The sequence below is a fragment of the Drosophila virilis genome, chromosome 4 (assembly GCF_030788295.1).
Source record: "Drosophila virilis strain 15010-1051.87 chromosome 4, Dvir_AGI_RSII-ME, whole genome shotgun sequence".
Classification (NCBI taxonomy): Eukaryota; Metazoa; Arthropoda; class Insecta; order Diptera; family Drosophilidae; genus Drosophila; species Drosophila virilis.
The window spans coordinates 16,036,393-16,054,013 of record NC_091546.1 but is presented as its reverse complement, the minus strand read 5'-3'; the positions used below and the strand labels follow the sequence as shown (position 1 = coordinate 16,054,013).

At 41.0% G+C, this 17,621-nt stretch overlaps 2 protein-coding genes across 2 annotated transcripts; both read right to left on the bottom strand.

Annotated features, from left to right (window-relative positions):
• Positions 1 to 368: 368 nt before the first annotated feature.
• On the bottom strand, positions 369 to 1,039 carry LOC6627536 (uncharacterized). The gene has a single exon (XM_002051669.4). It carries the CDS (start codon positions 965 to 967, stop codon positions 431 to 433), a length of 537 nt encoding a protein of 178 aa, XP_002051705.1. The 5' UTR covers positions 968 to 1,039; the 3' UTR covers positions 369 to 430.
• A 3,044-nt stretch (positions 1,040 to 4,083) lies between these two features.
• On the bottom strand, positions 4,084 to 5,657 carry LOC6627537 (uncharacterized). Its single transcript, XM_002051670.4, has 3 exons — positions 5,387 to 5,657; positions 5,124 to 5,246; positions 4,084 to 4,614 (listed from the first exon to the last, which is right to left on the bottom strand). The coding sequence occupies exons 1-3, from the start codon at positions 5,587 to 5,589 to the stop codon at positions 4,458 to 4,460; spliced, it is 483 nt and encodes a 160-aa protein (XP_002051706.1). The 5' UTR covers positions 5,590 to 5,657; the 3' UTR covers positions 4,084 to 4,457.
• Between the last annotated feature and the right edge of the window lie 11,964 nt (positions 5,658 to 17,621).

Here is a 17,621-nt window from a genome sequence, read left to right as displayed (position 1 = left end):
ATAAAAAATAAAATAAATATACGGTACGATATTACAATATAATATAATAGAGTTGATATGATATTCATATCAATCTTTAGAGAAAACTTATTATTTATTTACTTTTTATATTTTATTTATCACAGTTATCTCGTATTTTGTGATAGATATACAATAAGATATTACGATAATCTACAGTGGAAACCCATAATTTATTTATAATTCAAATTTACGTTATAACATGTCACAGATGTCTTCTTTTCTGGTAATATCTTGAACTCCTAAAAGTAATGTTTGCATTTTTCTATGCGTATTTTTCTTTTATTATTTTCGAAATGTATGAAATTGTAAACATGTTTAAGCGGGGCTTAGTTTTCAAACGGCATCAGTTAAGCTATATAGTCATTTATTTATTTAAGGAAATAGCGCTAATATACATTTAAGATACATATTAAAAATAATAGGTTTTGCAATGGCAATAGGGACAGCAATGGGTGCTGCAGGAACAGAGCTTAGGATCTGTTTGATCTGAAGCTTCCGACATGCCACTCCCATTGCTAGCCGGTCTCGCGTCCGTTGCCGGTTCCGTTTGCTCCTGATGAATGCGCGCCTCAACGGAATGGAACCCAGTGCTCGAACCATTCAAGTTCAACTCATATGTGCAATTGGCTTGCAGGGACAAAATTGGCTGTTCCGTCTGCTTATTGGACTTTTGAGTAGCCGTCTGCGTTCTGTATACGGTTCGTTTCTTTGAGCGCTTCTTCCGCCTCATCGGACAAGTTAGGATCTTGGTATATGTGGGCTCTGTGATGGCCGCCTGTATTTCCGACTCATAGAGCCGCTGACGTTTCTCAGCTGTTTTCTTTCGTGTGGCAATAAGCCTATATCGATTGTTCAAATCGTCTATAGTTTGGAGTGTCTCCTCGAAGGCCACCTCCAGCTGCTCTACAGTGTGCAGCGTCTCCCAAAGTAATGTTTCCTTTATCATTTTTACACTAAAAATTTGATTTATGGAAAATGAATATTTGATAGAAAATGCCAAAACCTAAACCGAAAATGTTAAAAAATATATACTCCAGATTTCTCAAGTTCCCTAGCAGAAACTTCAGCCTTATACGATTGGAGCTTTTCTTATTTATACAAAATTAAAATACAAGATTTTTTAAAAAAACATTATTTTAGTGAATATTCAAACCTTTAATTTGTTGTTGTTGGCTAAGTTGCTACAAAGTCGAATCGGTGTAGATTTTGACTCAGTTACTAGCCTAGAATTGGGAAATTTGAAAATTTCTCAAAAATTTGCTTTTTACGGGAGAAAATAACTTAAAATTCAAGTGTAGCACACTTAAAATCAACATCAATTAAGTCTATATAAATTTCCTCCTATAACTCGGTCAAATCTCATTCGATTTTTATTTTAGCTCTTTCTCAGGCAACATTATTCTTGTTTTAGGGTTTCCCTGTTTTGCTCCAAACCTATTTTGAAAGCTCTGCAGAAGAACTTAATCAATGGGTGCTTTACCGTCCAAACGGTTACAAACTAATTTTCAGTGAGTGAATTATTTTACTGGGATCACCGTGTTATACCCGCTAGTATTATTATAAATGTATTTTGTTATATGTTTTTTTTTTTTTAGTCAGACTAGCGTCAGCTTAGATATCCGACTCGCATTTCTATCAACATGGAATTTGTGGCTGCTCTTTTCTAATCAGAACCAAATGCCAACGACGGTCAATCAGTCAAGCGTTTAATAACGGATTGCAGCTGGCTCTGTATGTGTGTTTTTGTGTGTGTGAGTGGGGCTGGTGTAAAGAGTAGAGTAGAAGATAAGCAGAAGTCGAAGCAGGAATAAAATTTATAGCATATCTAACACGCATACATCATTTTGATATGCATGCCACGGGCACGTTTGCGAGTATTTGCTTAAGAGTTGAGCCAAAAGTGGAGGAGTGGTAATCAGGGGGAGTGGAGAAGGGGGGCGAGTTGTTGGTGTGGCTATGGCAGCTGCAGCATTAAGCGCGGCCAGTGGCGTAGTTTGAAGGGGTTCGGGCACACTTCGCTGTGCACCGCACACGGACAGACACATTAATTTAGCTGCTGCTCTCGCAACCGCATGCAATTTTTCTTCGACTTGGGCTGCTGCTGCTGCTGCTGCTGCCTTTCAATGCCAGGATGTGTAGTGCCAGGACGCAGGCACATCCCATCCAGTCAAGCAAGCAACCGGAAGGCACCCGCCAGTAGTGTGTGTGTGTGTGTGTGTATGGCAGTGAGGCATTCAGTCAGTTAGTCAGTCAGCCAGATAAGTGCGGTTTATGTGCGGCACGTAGCCCGTCTCAATACAGTCAATAAATTGCCGCTGCGTTGCACTGTTAACTGACCAAAAAAGGATGTGGAATGGGAAGGGGGAGGCGTATAGCCTGGGTTAGCATGTGGTCCATTGTGGAAATTGATGCTGCGCATTTTTTTCTACACTTGGCATAGGTTAAATCAATGCGCTTTAAACACTTGAACCAAATGCCAGAAATTTCGAATTCCATAAACAGTAAACACTCAAGATGACAAACTTGTTGGAAAATAGTTTGCTCCAATTTAAGCAATATTTGATATGTTCTATGATTGAAGATATAAAAGATATAAACACTTTCATTGATTTCATTTAAGACTGGAAAATCTGTGTTATGTTTTACAAAAGCCTTTAGGAAAAACTTTACAATATTTTTTGAATCGTTAGTCACAAAGAAGCTTGACTGTACATATCTAGAAAATACTAAGTTGAAAAAGACTTTTTGTTGCTTTATAAAAGATAAGCTGTACGCAAAATGTATTGTAGAGTCGCTCGTTACGGGGAGGTACCACTGTACATTGCTTGCAAACCGAAACCGAAAATTGAAAACAGTTGCCAGGTTCTGTGTAAAATTCCAATGCAAATTAACTCTATATTAAGAGCACATTAATGAGCAGGGGAATGCCTCGAAGCTACAACAACAACAACAACAACAAACGGATGTTGGTAAAGAGGAGCTGTGGAAGAGATCAGGAGTTGGAAGTCCTTTAGCCAACGCATATTATAAATCAGAACGCGCCTCACTGCGCATAGACAAGCAAATTATAACAAGCAAATTGCGAGTGTTTTTCCCAAACTCCCGGCTGCTTGGCATAGCTAACAACATTCCAGAGGAAAAGTCTGCCGGAAAATATGTTATTAATTCAAATTAATATAATCCAATTTTTTCTTTTGCTGCTGCTGCTGCCTCTTCTGCTGCTTCGGGTTGCCTTTCCCTGTTCGCCTGCGCTGCGGAAATGGAAACTACTTTTTCAGCCGCTGTCAGAGCTATGCGCATTATGAATAGATGTTTTTCACAACCCCTACACCCCCCGGCAACCCGGACAGACCAGACCCCCCTCCCCCCTCGTCGACTCAGCGCTTGCCGTGTGTGTGTCATGATGTATTGGCACGGTCGTATCTAGGCGGACTTCTGCTTGCGGTGCCTGGATTTAGTTTCATTTTTATTTTTTATTATTATTATCATTTTTTTTCTTTTTGTTGGGTGCGCTGCAGCTGTGGGCGTGGCAGTTAATAATGTGCAGATATGCCAGCTATGACAGCCCCTAATTTGTGCACATTTTTCACATTTTGCCATTAAACTTCTGCCTTTCGTTTTGGGATTTATCATGCTGGGTCATCATATTCTATACATCTATACATAAGACCCACTTTAAACATGCCATATGTATCAACTCAATGGTCTTAAATGGGCATTAACAAGATTTGCATAAGCCTTGTAAACAAATATTTATAGTTAGCAACTGACTACGCATTTGCTTGATATTTAAGAAAACAAATTTTGTTTTGTAATCAGTTTTTAAGAAAGTGTTGTACATATATTTTGTAAGCTAGATGAAAATTATTTGGTAGTGTTGTGAAAGTTTTGAGTCTCAAGCAACAGATCGTTCGCTAAGTTATTAGTATGGACCCTGAGTTGTTCCGGCGGGGCTTTACTGTGGACCTTAAAGTTCCAAGTTTGTGTTGTAAAAGTTATCAAGGTCGGAGAATTTCTTGATAGAAGTCAGGATGTACCTAAATAACTTTTCGTCTGCTTGTATAGATTGGCTGTTAGTTTTGACAGCGTTGCCCAACACTGTCCGTCGTGCGCTTAAGTAACAACTACTTAACGTTACTGCGGCATATTCAAAAAAGTGCAGCTGATCCCCCGAGCAAATAATTGTGAATGCCGAACATGGTTTGTGCCTTAAATGAAGTGAAAGTCGTACTTTTTATTTGTATTAAATATTTACGACTAAACATCAGCGGGAAAAGCAGTTTGAACAGTTCCTCGCTGACTGCAAAGTGAAATTCAAGTCGAAAGGGGGGCGGCGAATAGAGACAGTCGTTCGGGTAAGTGCTGCACTTGAAAGTGCTTTTCGCTGCTTTACTCATGCTGCCAGTCATGACTGCGGAGCATAGTCATTAGATCTACTAAAGGCGTCGCGTGCGCAGCGATTCGCCGCATTTGAGTATCTCCTCGAGGCGTCGTCTTTCTTGGACTGTCAAAACCTTCTCCAGTGTTTCCAATGTTGAGTTGATTTCCCGTTTCGAGTGTAATGGCAGCCAGAGCGTTGTGATGGAGAATGTTCTAAAATGAAATGGTTGTATAAGGTGCTTTTGAACAGGTCGCTGTCAAAAGATAACAACCAGTTTAACATGTTTTGTATGGCATTTCTCATGCTGTCTAGTTTTGAGCGCTTGCTTAACTAACTGTTAAATATTTGACAGGTAGATTAAGTTGTAGTGCTGCCACTTCGAAATGAATTGCAACATTTGACATGCCATTGCCACTATTTTCAACTATTTTCATACAACTTGCTGACTTTAATTGGCTTCTATTCATTTTCAGATTCAGTTCATCTAGCTGTTAAATATTTGTTTTTGTTTCTCTGCGTATCTTATAGTTAAAAAGCTGACAAACAGTTAGAGTTTTAGTAGAACTGCAGTGGTGGCGTTGCCACATCATTAGACACTTTTAACAGTTCATGGACAGGAGCATGGAAAAACATATGGCAATTTAACTGCATGTCAAAATGTGTAAAAATTCCAATTGGAAGAGGCTAATTGACAATTTTTTTTTTGTTCGGTTTTTCTCACCTATGAACGCGCATTGCGTCGATGGCGCAGCGTTGCATCTGCTCGTGCATTGCCATTTCCCAGCGGAAACGCTCGTTATAGCGCCGGAACGCGGCCATATAGCGTCTATGGCATATGTCAGCGCTGCGTGGCGAATGGTGGGCCATTGAGTTGGGGTGGTTAAGGGGTTTTCAGAAATTGTAAAATGTATTAAATCAACAGGAAATTGCAATTTTCACACAATTTGATTCGATCTGGCAGAGGCGCCTGGCGGCGCTACTTACTAGGTTGGCTCCTTCTCATCCTGCGTCGGCTTCTGGCCGAAGCCAACACGCCTGGCAAGTAGCACACGATACCATTGCTTCTGCAGTGTATTCATCGGTCGCTTGAAGGGATTGGGATTGGAGTTGGGTTTGGGATTGGGTTTGCCTCTCGTATTGCCATTGCTGCTGGCCTCTGTCTGCTGTTTGGTTTTCAGTTTTTCCATTTCGCTTCGCTTTACCGTTTACAAGTTTTCCGTATTAAGTTAGAGATTGCTTCCTTACCGTTGGGCATTTGCCAATGCACTGCCCCGTGGAAATGTTGTTGTTGCTTTTGGCGCCGTGTTGTCAGCCAGCTCCATGACGAGTTTATCGAACCAACAAGGCAAATAGGTTACGCGGCGTTAGTTCACCCCAGAGAGAAGTGAGCACGAGAGAGGAAAGGGGGTGTGTGTGTGGCTATGTAACTGTTGCATATGCGAATGCATTTTGTGTGTTGCTCCCGACTGTGGCAAATCACTTGTCTGCAGGATGAGAGATTGATGTTCAATAAATGAATAAATGAAATGTCTTACATCTGTGATTGAGTGGGTTTAAGCGAGTAGCGCTTGATGAATCAGCACCAGTTATTCGATGTTGTTTGGGGTAATCACATAGCTTGTGTTTAGTTCTTAACTGTTTAATATTAATATTAGGTCAGGGTGTCATGCTAGAGATATAGATCAGCAAGATGTGGCTTGGCGTAGACTAAAATAGACGACTTGATAGTATCCTTCCTTTCTTCCTGCTGCCTTTCCCACACACTTGCACAATTTCATGGCCCCATGTGTGTTTATTTAATGATCATTGGCTATATGAAAACCCTACTTAATCAGCCTAGCTCAAACTATGCCAAACTTTAGCTGAAATGACAACTAAAACTGTTGTCTCGAGCACTCGAATTGGCTCAAATCACTTTCATATTTCATTGAAAGGGTTAACAAACATAAAAGGCACTTGTGCGGCTTGGTCTTGGCTAAAAGTTTAGCCCAGTCACTTTCTGAATGACTGACATTTGTTGCCCAGGAAAATAGGCCAAACAGCAGAAGTGGGCACAACAATATCACAGCACAGCCCTGTGCAGGACAATATGGCTCATAAGGCGTCGCAGCTGTCGCTGGTGTTGGCCGATTGTTCGACTGGCATTTTGCCGAGTCGACAACCAAAAACAAAACTATTGAACTGAGTGGCGCCTGACGTCGTTTATGGCCCGTCGCAAAAAGCAATCATAGAAATGTGCTCTAATTTAAAGTGGCATAAAAAAAAAACGAGAAGAAGACAGCAAAACGAAATGTGCAGCCGCTGCCAAGACAGCATATGACACGAATTGGAACTGTTGCCAGAAATGCAGCTAAAATGATTTCTTGCTGTTGTTGTTTCTTATTATTTTTTTTATATTCTATGTTTGTTTGTGTTGCGAGTTTTTGGCCCTTGGCTTTGTTGGGTCGGGTCGGGTCGAGCCAATATCAACATTAGTTGCCCGTAATGTCATGAACTTTGCGGGCGAAACGTTTTTCTTGTTTTTTCCTCGCCTGGTCTCAGCTGTTGGCAGACGCGTCTTTGTCAGCGCTTATTGATGGCAGCTCCAGCTAAATGTTTTTCAATTTATTTTATTTGGCAATTTTTTCTGTTGTTCTTTGAGCACAAAATTTATATACAATTTATTGGCGCCTCATGTCCTGGCTTTTATGGCCCTTTGCGCTTGCAGGCCAATTGTTTCTGGCCTTTTGGGCCCTTTGTTCGCGTATCAGCCAGTTGATTGATGTTGCAACAAATTTTGCAGCATAATTTTAGGCTGACTTTTAAAAACTGATGCATGCCATGTGCTAGAGCGAGACAACTAGCTGAACACAGTAGACACGTAGGCGCCGTTAGATTTTAAATGGCCGCCAGATGCGATTTCCGGATAGCAGTAATAAGCACATTTATCATTTATTTGAGCTGAGTTATTAAGTTAGATGATTGGTTGGTGTAAGGGGCATTTTAAAAATTGAATTTAATTTAAAATTGGTTGTGAATTTAGAAAGACAACTGTTAATGGAATTTTTTATTGTTACGATAACCAAAACTACGAGATAAGGCTGAGCAAAGCAGGATAATGACAGCCTATTATGCATATTGTACTCATTTCATTTATCGATTGTATCTATATGAACAAAGCTTATAAAGTAGCCTAGGAATATGGTTAATGGATCTTATTAAGCCAATAGCTGCAATTAAGTTGAAAGCAAACAGTTTAAAGCTTTGAACTGTGTACACAGCGTAGACAACGACTGACATACTGCCAAATGGGTAAATGGATGAATGGATAAGCGACAGACAGACGAAGTCAGCAAATGAAAGCTGGAGTAGAGAATTGGCGGGGTAAGGCGGCACAACACACAGCATAAGCAAATGCACAATGAGTTGATAATCCCAAAGGCAAACACACACTCACAGAAGGAGGCACAAGTGGCTGGGGGTTGGGGTCGAGGCTTGAAGCTGGTGGGTTAGTTCGTTAGTCTGGGAATCAGACTATGCATATAAGTATGCAAAAGCCATAAAGCAACAATAATAAACGCGCATCATCATCAGCGGTTGGTTTGTTGCCGCTGTCAGCAGAAAAGTATGAAATATCATCTAAAATAGGAAATGCGTAAATGCGAAATGCTACGCAACGGAAACTGAACTCAACGTTCGCTGATTCCCAGCCACACACAACAACACACAGACAACACACATACAGCGAGTGTATGAAAGTCAATTTTTCATTTAGATAACTTTGACATACGCAAACGTCATGGCTTGCTTTAGCCCGAGGGTTGGCATGGGAAGGGGAGGTTTGGGCTGGGGCTTGCTGCACATAACGATTTAGATTGGGACTTCAGCTAAGTTCCTGACATGCTGCTACTGATGGCGCCAGCCGGGCACAAAGCGCCAAAATGCGGGCAACGTTTTTGATAAATGAATATTCGACGCTCTGGCACAAAGCGTTCGTTGCATGTGTGTGTGTGTGTGTGTGTGTGTGCGTGTGCGGGTGTGCGTGTGTGTGGCTTAAATGAAATGTTCACAATTAAAAGCAGAAAGCACAAATCCAACAACCGACACGAAAAGACTATCAAAATACATAATAAGCCACCAGAGCTGTTTACACGCGCGTTCGCCCTAATACGCGGCGTATGCGCAATATTACGATTATAAATTAAGGCTACCCCCACGCAACTAAGGGCTGTATTGTCTTGGGCCACTGCTTTGGTGGGGCGTTTGGCTTAGTGTAAACTAAACATTATAAAGGAAAAGGTAAAGCGCCATAAAGCGTTGCACAAGTGGCAACAAAGGGGCTGAAACCCAAACAGGCTTCAAGTGGGATTTTCATTATATTTGTTGCTGTTGTTGTTGTTGTTGTTGTTGTTGTTGCTGCTCGCCAAATGAAAACAAGTTATTTTGTATTTGCTCAACGCGCCTTGCACATTGTTATAATCATAAAAAGTATTAAAAAGTAACAAGACAGGCGGGAGCGAAAGGTGGGGCGGACAGGTGGGTCGCGTTTGCCATTTGAAGTTGATTGCCCATTTTTCGGAAGCTACACTTGTTTACCTCTACTTGAGACGCGATGTGGAGTGGCGCTAAGAGGGCGTGCCGGCTGGTCGGGGGAGAGGGGTAGCTTATGAGAGGGCAGGAGGGAGGGTTTCTCAAGCATATTGGATGAGAATCTGGTCGCGGCGTGTGTACAAAATTTGCGCTTACGTTAGCGTGAAATGATGTTCAGGTAATAAACCGAAGCGTGCGGTTGGTTTAGATGGCTGCACAGGTGCCCCAACTGGGGGTTGGTGTTATCATGTTGAGAGGTGTTCAAGCACATGGTCTTAAATATAATAGTAAAAAGAGAAAATGGTAAGCAAAAAAAAATATGTTGTTTAGATGAAGCAATACAAATCAGAAATGTTAGAAAATATAAGATATATTCTTAGACAAAGAAAAACATTAGGAAAAATGTTTGAAAATTAAAATTAAAAACTGTTTTTTTTTATTTTTGTCATACAAATCAGCGCCTCAGAGCCTCGAGATATTACAGAAAAGTTTTCACGAGAAAACTTTCATAGTTAAATTGATAAAAAAGGATTAAAATAACAAAAAGTTCTACGAGTGAATGATTCTCAGACAAACTTCTGTCTACTTGATACCCTTTGCTCGTAGGGTTTTCCAACTCTTCAATCGAGTTGCCCAGCACTAATATGTCCCTTCATTTTAGCTGCAGCGTATTACAAACATATTTCACGCTTTGGTTCATCCAAAAGAGCCAGCGAAAGTGGCAAAGCGGCCATACACAGGCATATGCCTTGGATAATATTTTATGGGCGTGCCATAACGCCAGCCAAATATAACGAGCGCGGACACAGTAGATTGTAAATTTTGAAATAAAATCCCCTTTAAGTTGCAATCGAGCTTGGGCCTTGGCCTAAACTATAGGCCCCATGATTGAGGTGGAAAGCACAAGCAACAGCAGCTGCAGCCGTTCGCAACACATAATATTTTTATTAAAGCTTCTGTTCAAAACTCAACCTTCAATAAGGCAGCCGTAAATGTGCACAACCACACACACAGACACACACACACGGACACACTCACACCTAGCCTGAGCACGTGTTGTTGTGTTTGGCCCTTTCCATTTCAATGGCGGCTGCTGGACGCAGGTGTTGGCTACGTGGTGGGAGATGTGTGGGACGCCAACAAAGATGCCAGACCGACTTGGAAGCCATAGAGCAGCAGCAGCAGAAGCAGCAGTAGCAATGGGAGCACCAGCAGCTCAGACGACCAGCATTCAGTTGAATGTTGGAATATTTTTTTGTTTTTGTCTGCGCACCTTGAAAATCCTTAGACTTTTGCGGGTTCGCACGGTTTATTTTCATTTTATTCCTTTCGGATTGGAGTAAGGGTGGCCGGCACAAGGAACTGCTAGCGGCTCCACTCGATGCATACCTTTTTGGCACTTTGTTGAATTTATCGCATAAGCTTTTCGCATACTTCCGGGTAATTGGCAACACCATGTTCTACACCTTTGTGCGCGTGTGTGTGCGGCTGGGTATGCGGCTGGGTATGCCTTGCGCATTTAAAGGCGTTAAGGTGCAAATTTATTTCCACGAAACCTTTTTTGCCAACGTCCGTCGTAATGAGCACTTTTGTGTGCGTTATATTTCTCGACCCTGACATATGGCCAGAATCAACCCAGACTGGCGCCCGGAAACAGGACAACCTGTCTCTGGCCCAGGGCCTGACTGTCTGGATCGTGCAGGCTACAAGGCTCGTTAAAGGCGTCTGGAGTGCCTTTCTGGCATTTTTGCACTTGTGGTTTCATGTTATTGTTCAAAATTGTTAAGCACATTTAAGCCTGATTTAGTTGCATATTTATTGTATTTACTGTGCCAGCGTTGCCACCTATTTAGCCCCACTCTGCATCCACCATTTTAATGAGTTATGTAAACTGTTTTGGGTCTGGGCACTTTATGTGCGAGCTTAATGCGAGCTCTTGTGAACGCCCCTAAGATGCGAAACGAGAATCTATTTATTACTTTTTGGAAATAAAAATAAAGAGTGCTTTTGTGGGGCAGTTGAAAGTGTGGTTCTTGCTTATGGAACCAACATATGTTGGGTTTTTGCCTAAGTTTTTGAAGGACGGGCAGAGGACAATCACTGGCTTAAGCAAAACGAAGCATTACTTTAATAAAACCTCAGTTTATGGATTATATGTTAAATATTTTGAGTATATTTTATTATAATTGTTTACCATTATCAGAACTTTAACATATAGCCCAATTATTTGATATAGTTAGAAACGAAATGTTTCGGATTTAAAAAAAAATTAAATTTTTAAATTTAATACAAGAAAATCCATAAATATTCTTTCAATTTGATCAAGCAATTAACATTTAAATGAACATTAAAATGTAACAAACAGCATAAAAATAACATAACGTAGCATTAACATTAACAATGTTGCCGCTGTTAAAGTTTTGGTAGCATGCCTAACACAACCTGTTCAACACTTTTTCCAGCTCTATAAAACATATGTATATACATTATGCTGAGCAAATATTCATATTTTCTGGGTCATCTAAGCGCAAGAAACATTCGAAAAAATCATTGCAAATCTATATATTTTTTTATGTGCGGCCTCATGTTTTATTCTACTGCGATTTTAGCCTCTCTATACAAAATATTCAGAAACTAAGCTCCTGGAAGTACTCCTACACCTTGCAGCAGACGCAGCAAAAGGACAAAGGCAGGAAAAAAACATGTCTCTTATCGTAATCTTTTCCAGACAGCTGCGTTGACTTTCCGTTTAAGGCAGAAGTGCCCAACCATAGCCGGGCCCCCACTCCCCAGTTCGAGCGACCCTTTTTCGATGATGATGGAAAACCCAACGCCGCATTGCTTTATGGCCATAAATATTTCATTATGAATTTTGTTTTTTGCTGTGGCCTGGCAGCGCATTTCGACATGCTATCTACAGCTTGCCTAGAAGTAATTTTGCCTACAGAAGTTGGTCGAAATAAATAATAAAAAATGCAATCCGTTGCCGCTTCAATGAACCTTTGCCGGGCAGCCAGCGGAAATTTTTGTTTTTACGCATCAAAATGTGCTGCACGGTAGGGTTAAGAATATCTAAGTATTGATGGAAGTTGGGCTGTTCTCCATGTTCGTGACATCTGCAGGTCGTATTAATAATTAAATCAAGCAATAAAAATTCAGCACGAGTGCCAGCCAAATCCCCCACAAATGTTGGCTAGAAAAAGAACGGCTAAAGAAAAAATTGGACTTCTCTGGTTAAATGTGCTTGACTTTCTTAATGCCCTATGCTATATTTCCTGTTGTTGAAAGGCCACTTTTTATTTTCGCTTATGTTGGATTAAGTTTGCAAAGCAATTATTTGCTACATGTGAAGTTTTCATGTGTTAGCAAATTTGTATATTTAATTTGGTTTTCAATTTCATCAAGCTTTTATTTTACTAAACTAAATACTGAACACTTTTTCTGAGCATGCTGCTTTGAAAGCTTCATTTAAATCTTGCCCACATTCATTTTCTTTCGATTTTATTTTGTATTTTATTCTTCAGAAAGTATAAAAGCACATGAAAGCTTTCTTCAATTTAAACGTACTGAATTGCTATTTAAATTGTTTAACTTTCCAATAATTGGCTTTTCGAAATTTTTTAGTAAATTCAAAAAAGTATTTCTTCTTCTAAATTCGCCACCGTCAGTCTGATATACTTCTAGGCATAATTACAAATACTGGGTATAAAATACATAAATCATTTATTTCACCAGACTCCAAAAAGTACGCAATGTAAAAGCTCAATTGACATTTTCATTGTTTTTCCAACAAATATATTTATACTCTAGATAATTAAATCCGTACGCCTGTGTGTGTATATATTCCACTCAGTATTTATTTGCACACGAATTGCTAAATTCATAATAAATTAACATTGTCTTGGAAAATTGAAAATGCCGCCTGCAACAACATTCTTACGCACGAATAATTCAGTAATGAACGGAGCTGCGCCCGAAGGAAATCGTCCTCCCCGCCCCTGCCAAGAACAGATTCCTCGATTCCGTGGGCTGCAAAACAAGAAGTGAAAGAAGAACAAGTGGCAGCAGAAGCAGCAGCAATAGACGCAACATTGTTGTTAATATTTTGCTCAGTGCCTCGCAAATGCGATTAAAATTGTTAGAGAGAAAATTACGGCTAGAGATTTACGCGCATTGCTGTTGGCCACTCTATAAGTAAATATATATATATATATGTGAAATCTTTTTTAATCTAATAAAAATAGTTTCGCAGCGCTCATAAATTCGCAGATAGAAATTCCAGCTGCGTAAAGGAAATTACAACAAAATTAAGAAACTTGTTGGCAAAACAAACGACCGCTCGCCGTGCGTGCAACTTCAAGTTTAATCAATAAAAGCCGCATGGGGGCATGCTCACAACTTCTACACACAACACACACACACACACACACACACACACACACACACACACACAAGCACATACACTTTTTTCTTTTTATACTTATACTTCAGAGTTATTGTTGTTATCATGCAACCCCGTTGCGCTTTGTTATAAACTTGCTGAAAATTTTTATGGAAAAGCATTCTTATCCCTGCTTAAGACCCTTCGTGCCCTGCCCCTTCACTTTGTAAGCCTTGGCCCTTGGTTCGCGCCCTTTGAGCCTGTTAACATATCTTGTTGCTGGCGTTCGTAAATATTTTAATTGAAATTTCATTTTAGCTGCTTCTTGCAGTTTTCTTTACCAAGTCTTAGCTGCTACTTCTTGGCTTTTACCTTATGGTGTTCGTCTTGTCTTTTTTTGGCAACTTGCCAAAATATTGGCCCTAAAAATCCCTGAGGCCAAAAGCTCAAAACGAAATCTGAACATTAAATTGAGTGATAATTTCAGAGGTACAAATACACAAAAAAACAAATATTAAATTGCAAATTTAAAGCATAATATATGTGATAATGTTATTATTTAAATATATGTGTTGTATCAGATAAGAAATTAGTTCCTATACTAAGCCCAGCTTAAAAATAAGATTGCCTTAGTTAAGAACCAAACCATGCATTTCCCAAACAAATCGAGGGCAGCTTTTTCAAAGGCATATGTTTAAAAGAAACGTCCGAGCTGGGACTAGCCTACTTTGGCTTTTCCGCCTTTTCCACATTTTCCACAGCTATCTGCTGTTTATCATCTTTGAATACAATGTGTGACAGAGTCTGTCACACGATATATCACATTTGGGATGCAAAACAGTTGAAGCCACAATCCCGAAAGTGACTTTTGCATTGAGTTTCAATGGCAGACCGGAAACTTTTTCAAAGCAATTAGATAACGGGCTTTGCTGATTTTCAAGTTTTTCCACAGTGTGTGTGTGTGTGTGTGTGGGGGAGGGATGGGTAGGGATTGTGCTACCCTTTCAAGATTCTGCTTGGCTTTATGTGTGTGTGTGCTATCGGGAATAGAGTTGGCAGAACGTTTAATCAGCGCAAAGTTTGGACACAAGAAGCTGGAAGAAGTTGTAAAGTCGCCAGCAGATGCAGTTGACCAGAAAACAGATACCTGAGTGTGCGTGTGTGTGTGTGCGTGAGTGTCTGTGTGTGTGTTTGTTTGTGCTGGTCAACGAAATCTCATTAAAGAGCAGAACAGAACGCAAAGTTCTATTTAGCTTAAATAATATTTGGGCAAGCGTCAACGGAAATGGCCACTAACTGAAGTGTTTTCCTGGCCCGGCTAAGACAAAGAAAAATATTTAAGCACTTAAGTGTGGCTCAAGCCGGGGTCTACTCCAGTTCGGTTGGGTTCGGTTCGGTTCGGTTCGGTTTGGCTTGGTTTGGTTTGGCTTGCATCCACTTCAGATTGGCTAAGGCCTCCCGCCTGGTCCATGGTGTGTGCGTGCGTCCACTCAGAAATTAGTTGTAAGATGAATGGCCCAAAGTCGCAAAGTTTTTGCAGCTTTTACTTGGGATTTAGTGGCGGCGACGGCTGTAACTGGCTGCCAACCCCGACCCCGCCCTGCATACTGCCTTAACCCCCCCACGCCACTGCAAACGCCTGTGCTCGCAGGGCAAAAGCACGTCTTTGACTCTACATCATGCTCTTTAGTCTTTATTTAAAGCAAAAACTTTTTTAATGAATGCTCTTAGTTTGCGCACATATTTTTAATGCATAGTTCATTAAAAACAACTTTCCATTTGGCTAATGCTCGGCTTCTTTTTTATATTTCTTCCCGGATTTATGCACACAAAGTGGCTAAAGTGTTTAGCTTATTCTATTAGTTACGAGCAGGCCTTCAAATGGACTTGCAAATTGGTTTAGCAAATAGTTTACATTGCAGCAACTATCATTTACAATGCTTTAAAGTCAGATTTGCATTCTCTCTGAGAAAGACAGAGAGAGAGAGAGCGCTAGGATAGATAAAAATCCTAGAATAGTTTTAGACGATTAGAGATCAGGGAAAATGAACAGATGCATGGAAATCTGAATAGAAATGGATTGTTTCATTTATGATTCGGCAACTGTACTAAAGATAAGCGTAAACTAAAATTTTAGAGCATTTATCGTTGCATTTAGCATTCAGTGCCGCTTAACTTTAATGCAGTTAACGTTCCATTAGGAGTTGAGAAACAGCAACACATGATTTTTCAGCTACTGACAAATTGCATTGCCGTTGATGGCCCTGCAAAAAAAAAAAAAATAAAATGAAAATCAAAAAGGCAACAACCTATCAAAAAAACTGCAGCAGCATTTTTGCCATTTTCTGCTGGAGAGCTTGTTTTTTATTTATTATTATTTTTTTTTTTTAGCTGTGTTTTTGGCCCTTTATTTGGTTCCTTTGACAGTCAGATCACGTAGTATCAACGAAAAGCTGATACGCCGTGTATAATGGGATTTGTTTATTGGTATCATTTGCGCCAACTTTTTTTTTTTATTTTTTGCTGCTTTGTTTTGTTTCCTTTGGTCCTTTTCGCCCTTGTTGCTTGATGATGCCCCCCAACCCCACTCTCCCTTGGAACGTATCCATTTTCGTATGCGAGCCAAGTGGGCGAACCCCATGACTGCAGTTCAGAGCCAACTCTACGCCCACGTCGAAACAAAGTTTCGTATTGCGTTTTAGAGTGCACAACGGCACATAAGTAGCTAAAGTGGCCCGAAAAACGTACGCGTCGCTAATCCCGGACACAGCCAGGACACAGCCAAAACAGCTGACAGCTGGATACAAAGACGAGGAGAAGCGGGGGCTGTTCGTACTGGGTGTCTTGGTCTCCAGGTGCGGGCACGTGACGCTTGAGCGCAATATTGACACTTTCAACGACTTGACGCGCCAAAAGTCATAAAGGGAGTCAAAAAGTTTCAACGCCTCCGATTGCACTGCCATTGGCCAAGGAGCTGCTGGCGCTGCCTCTGCTCTGGCTCTGCTCTGGCTGCATAAAAGTAAATCCATGGATTTTTCGTATAGCCACTTAAACTTTTTCGCACTGGGTGCGAAACCTTTGCCAGTCTTTAAGTGCTTGGGGCTTCCTGGCGCTCTGGACGTCTGGGGCGGGTTTCCTAGCTGCAGCTACGGGCGGCGTATCTGTGTATGTGTGTGTGTGTGTGTGTGTGTGTGTGCGTGTATCGGGCATTATTTTCATTGTCGCATTTTTCATCATCACGCTGCCTGAAGTTTTTATGGCTCTCTCTCTCACTCCGACTTTAGCTCAGCCTCTGTTTTGGCTTTGCCTGCACCTGTGCGTCGCTTAGAACCGGAAGCTGCACATCAGCCATGTGCGTGGGCGGTTGGGCAGAGGGCGGGGCGCGTTTGTCTGGTTAGGAGTCACGCTGGCTGCTTTCTAGTCTCGCCGTTGTCGTTGTCGTTCCTGGCAATTGCCACTTTCAGTCTGGGGCCGCATTGCAACATTGCTTTCATTGTCTCGTGTACAGGTTTTCCTTTCCACTTTTTTTTCGTTCTGTTTTTGGTGGTGCGGCCAAATCTCTTTTGAATTATTACTGTAATTACCGCTGAGTTTCGCCTGCGTCCTGGCATCATCATCATCGTCATCGTCGTCGTGGTCGTCGTCGTCGTCACCGGCGCCAGCTAGGAGCTGTGTGTGTTGTGACACCGCTGATGACTGTGTTGATCCGACGATTATGATTTTATTACGTTCTCGTGTAGTTGTGCTTTGTTTCCTTAATTTCGTGGCACTCCTCAGTGCCTGTGGCGTGAGTTATGGCACTCGATTCGCTTCCAAATATTTTGGGTATATGCCGTTCTAGTGTTTGCTTTAGCCCCACAATCAAATCTAATCGTTTGTAATAAAGCTGTTCCATAGTATTTTCTTCGGTTCTGTCCACTGGATTTTCGCTGTGATAAACGATGCCGGCAACTGTCGCGTTGAGCTGCACATTTAATTGTAATTGTGCCCCAGGGGGGTGGGTTTGGGGGCGTCGGCATCTGGAATCTGAATACCTATGCCTGGCTGTATGCTAAGCCATTTTTCTTGGGGGGGTCAGCTAATCAAAATTGATGCGTTTGGGCCTTTTTCTTAGTTGTGGCATGTTTTTTGGCAGTCCTTAGCTATTATCAAAAGGCAGACTTCATAGCTATATGAATATGTTTGTATATATTATTAAATATTTTATTTATTTTTTACAATTATTCATATTTAAAGTCTTTAGCAAGTTTGATAATGTTTAATGCCTCA

What these genes read in the sequence shown, in the direction of transcription:
- LOC6627536 (XM_002051669.4), bottom strand. Translation starts at nt 967, where the DNA reads ATGATAAAGGAAACATTACTTTGGGAGACGCTGCACACTGTAGAGCAG.
- LOC6627537 (XM_002051670.4), bottom strand. Translation starts at nt 5,589, where the DNA reads ATGGAAAAACTGAAAACCAAACAGCAGACAGAGGCCAGCAGCAATGGC. An exon ending in GATGAGAAGGAGCCAACCTA is followed by an intron (nt 5,247 to 5,386) that starts GTAAGTAGCGCC and finishes TTCGCCACGCAG; the next exon opens with CGCTGACATATGCCATAGAC. An exon ending in GACGCAATGCGCGTTCATAG is followed by an intron (nt 4,615 to 5,123) that starts GTGAGAAAAACC and finishes ATTTCATTTTAG; the next exon opens with AACATTCTCCATCACAACGC.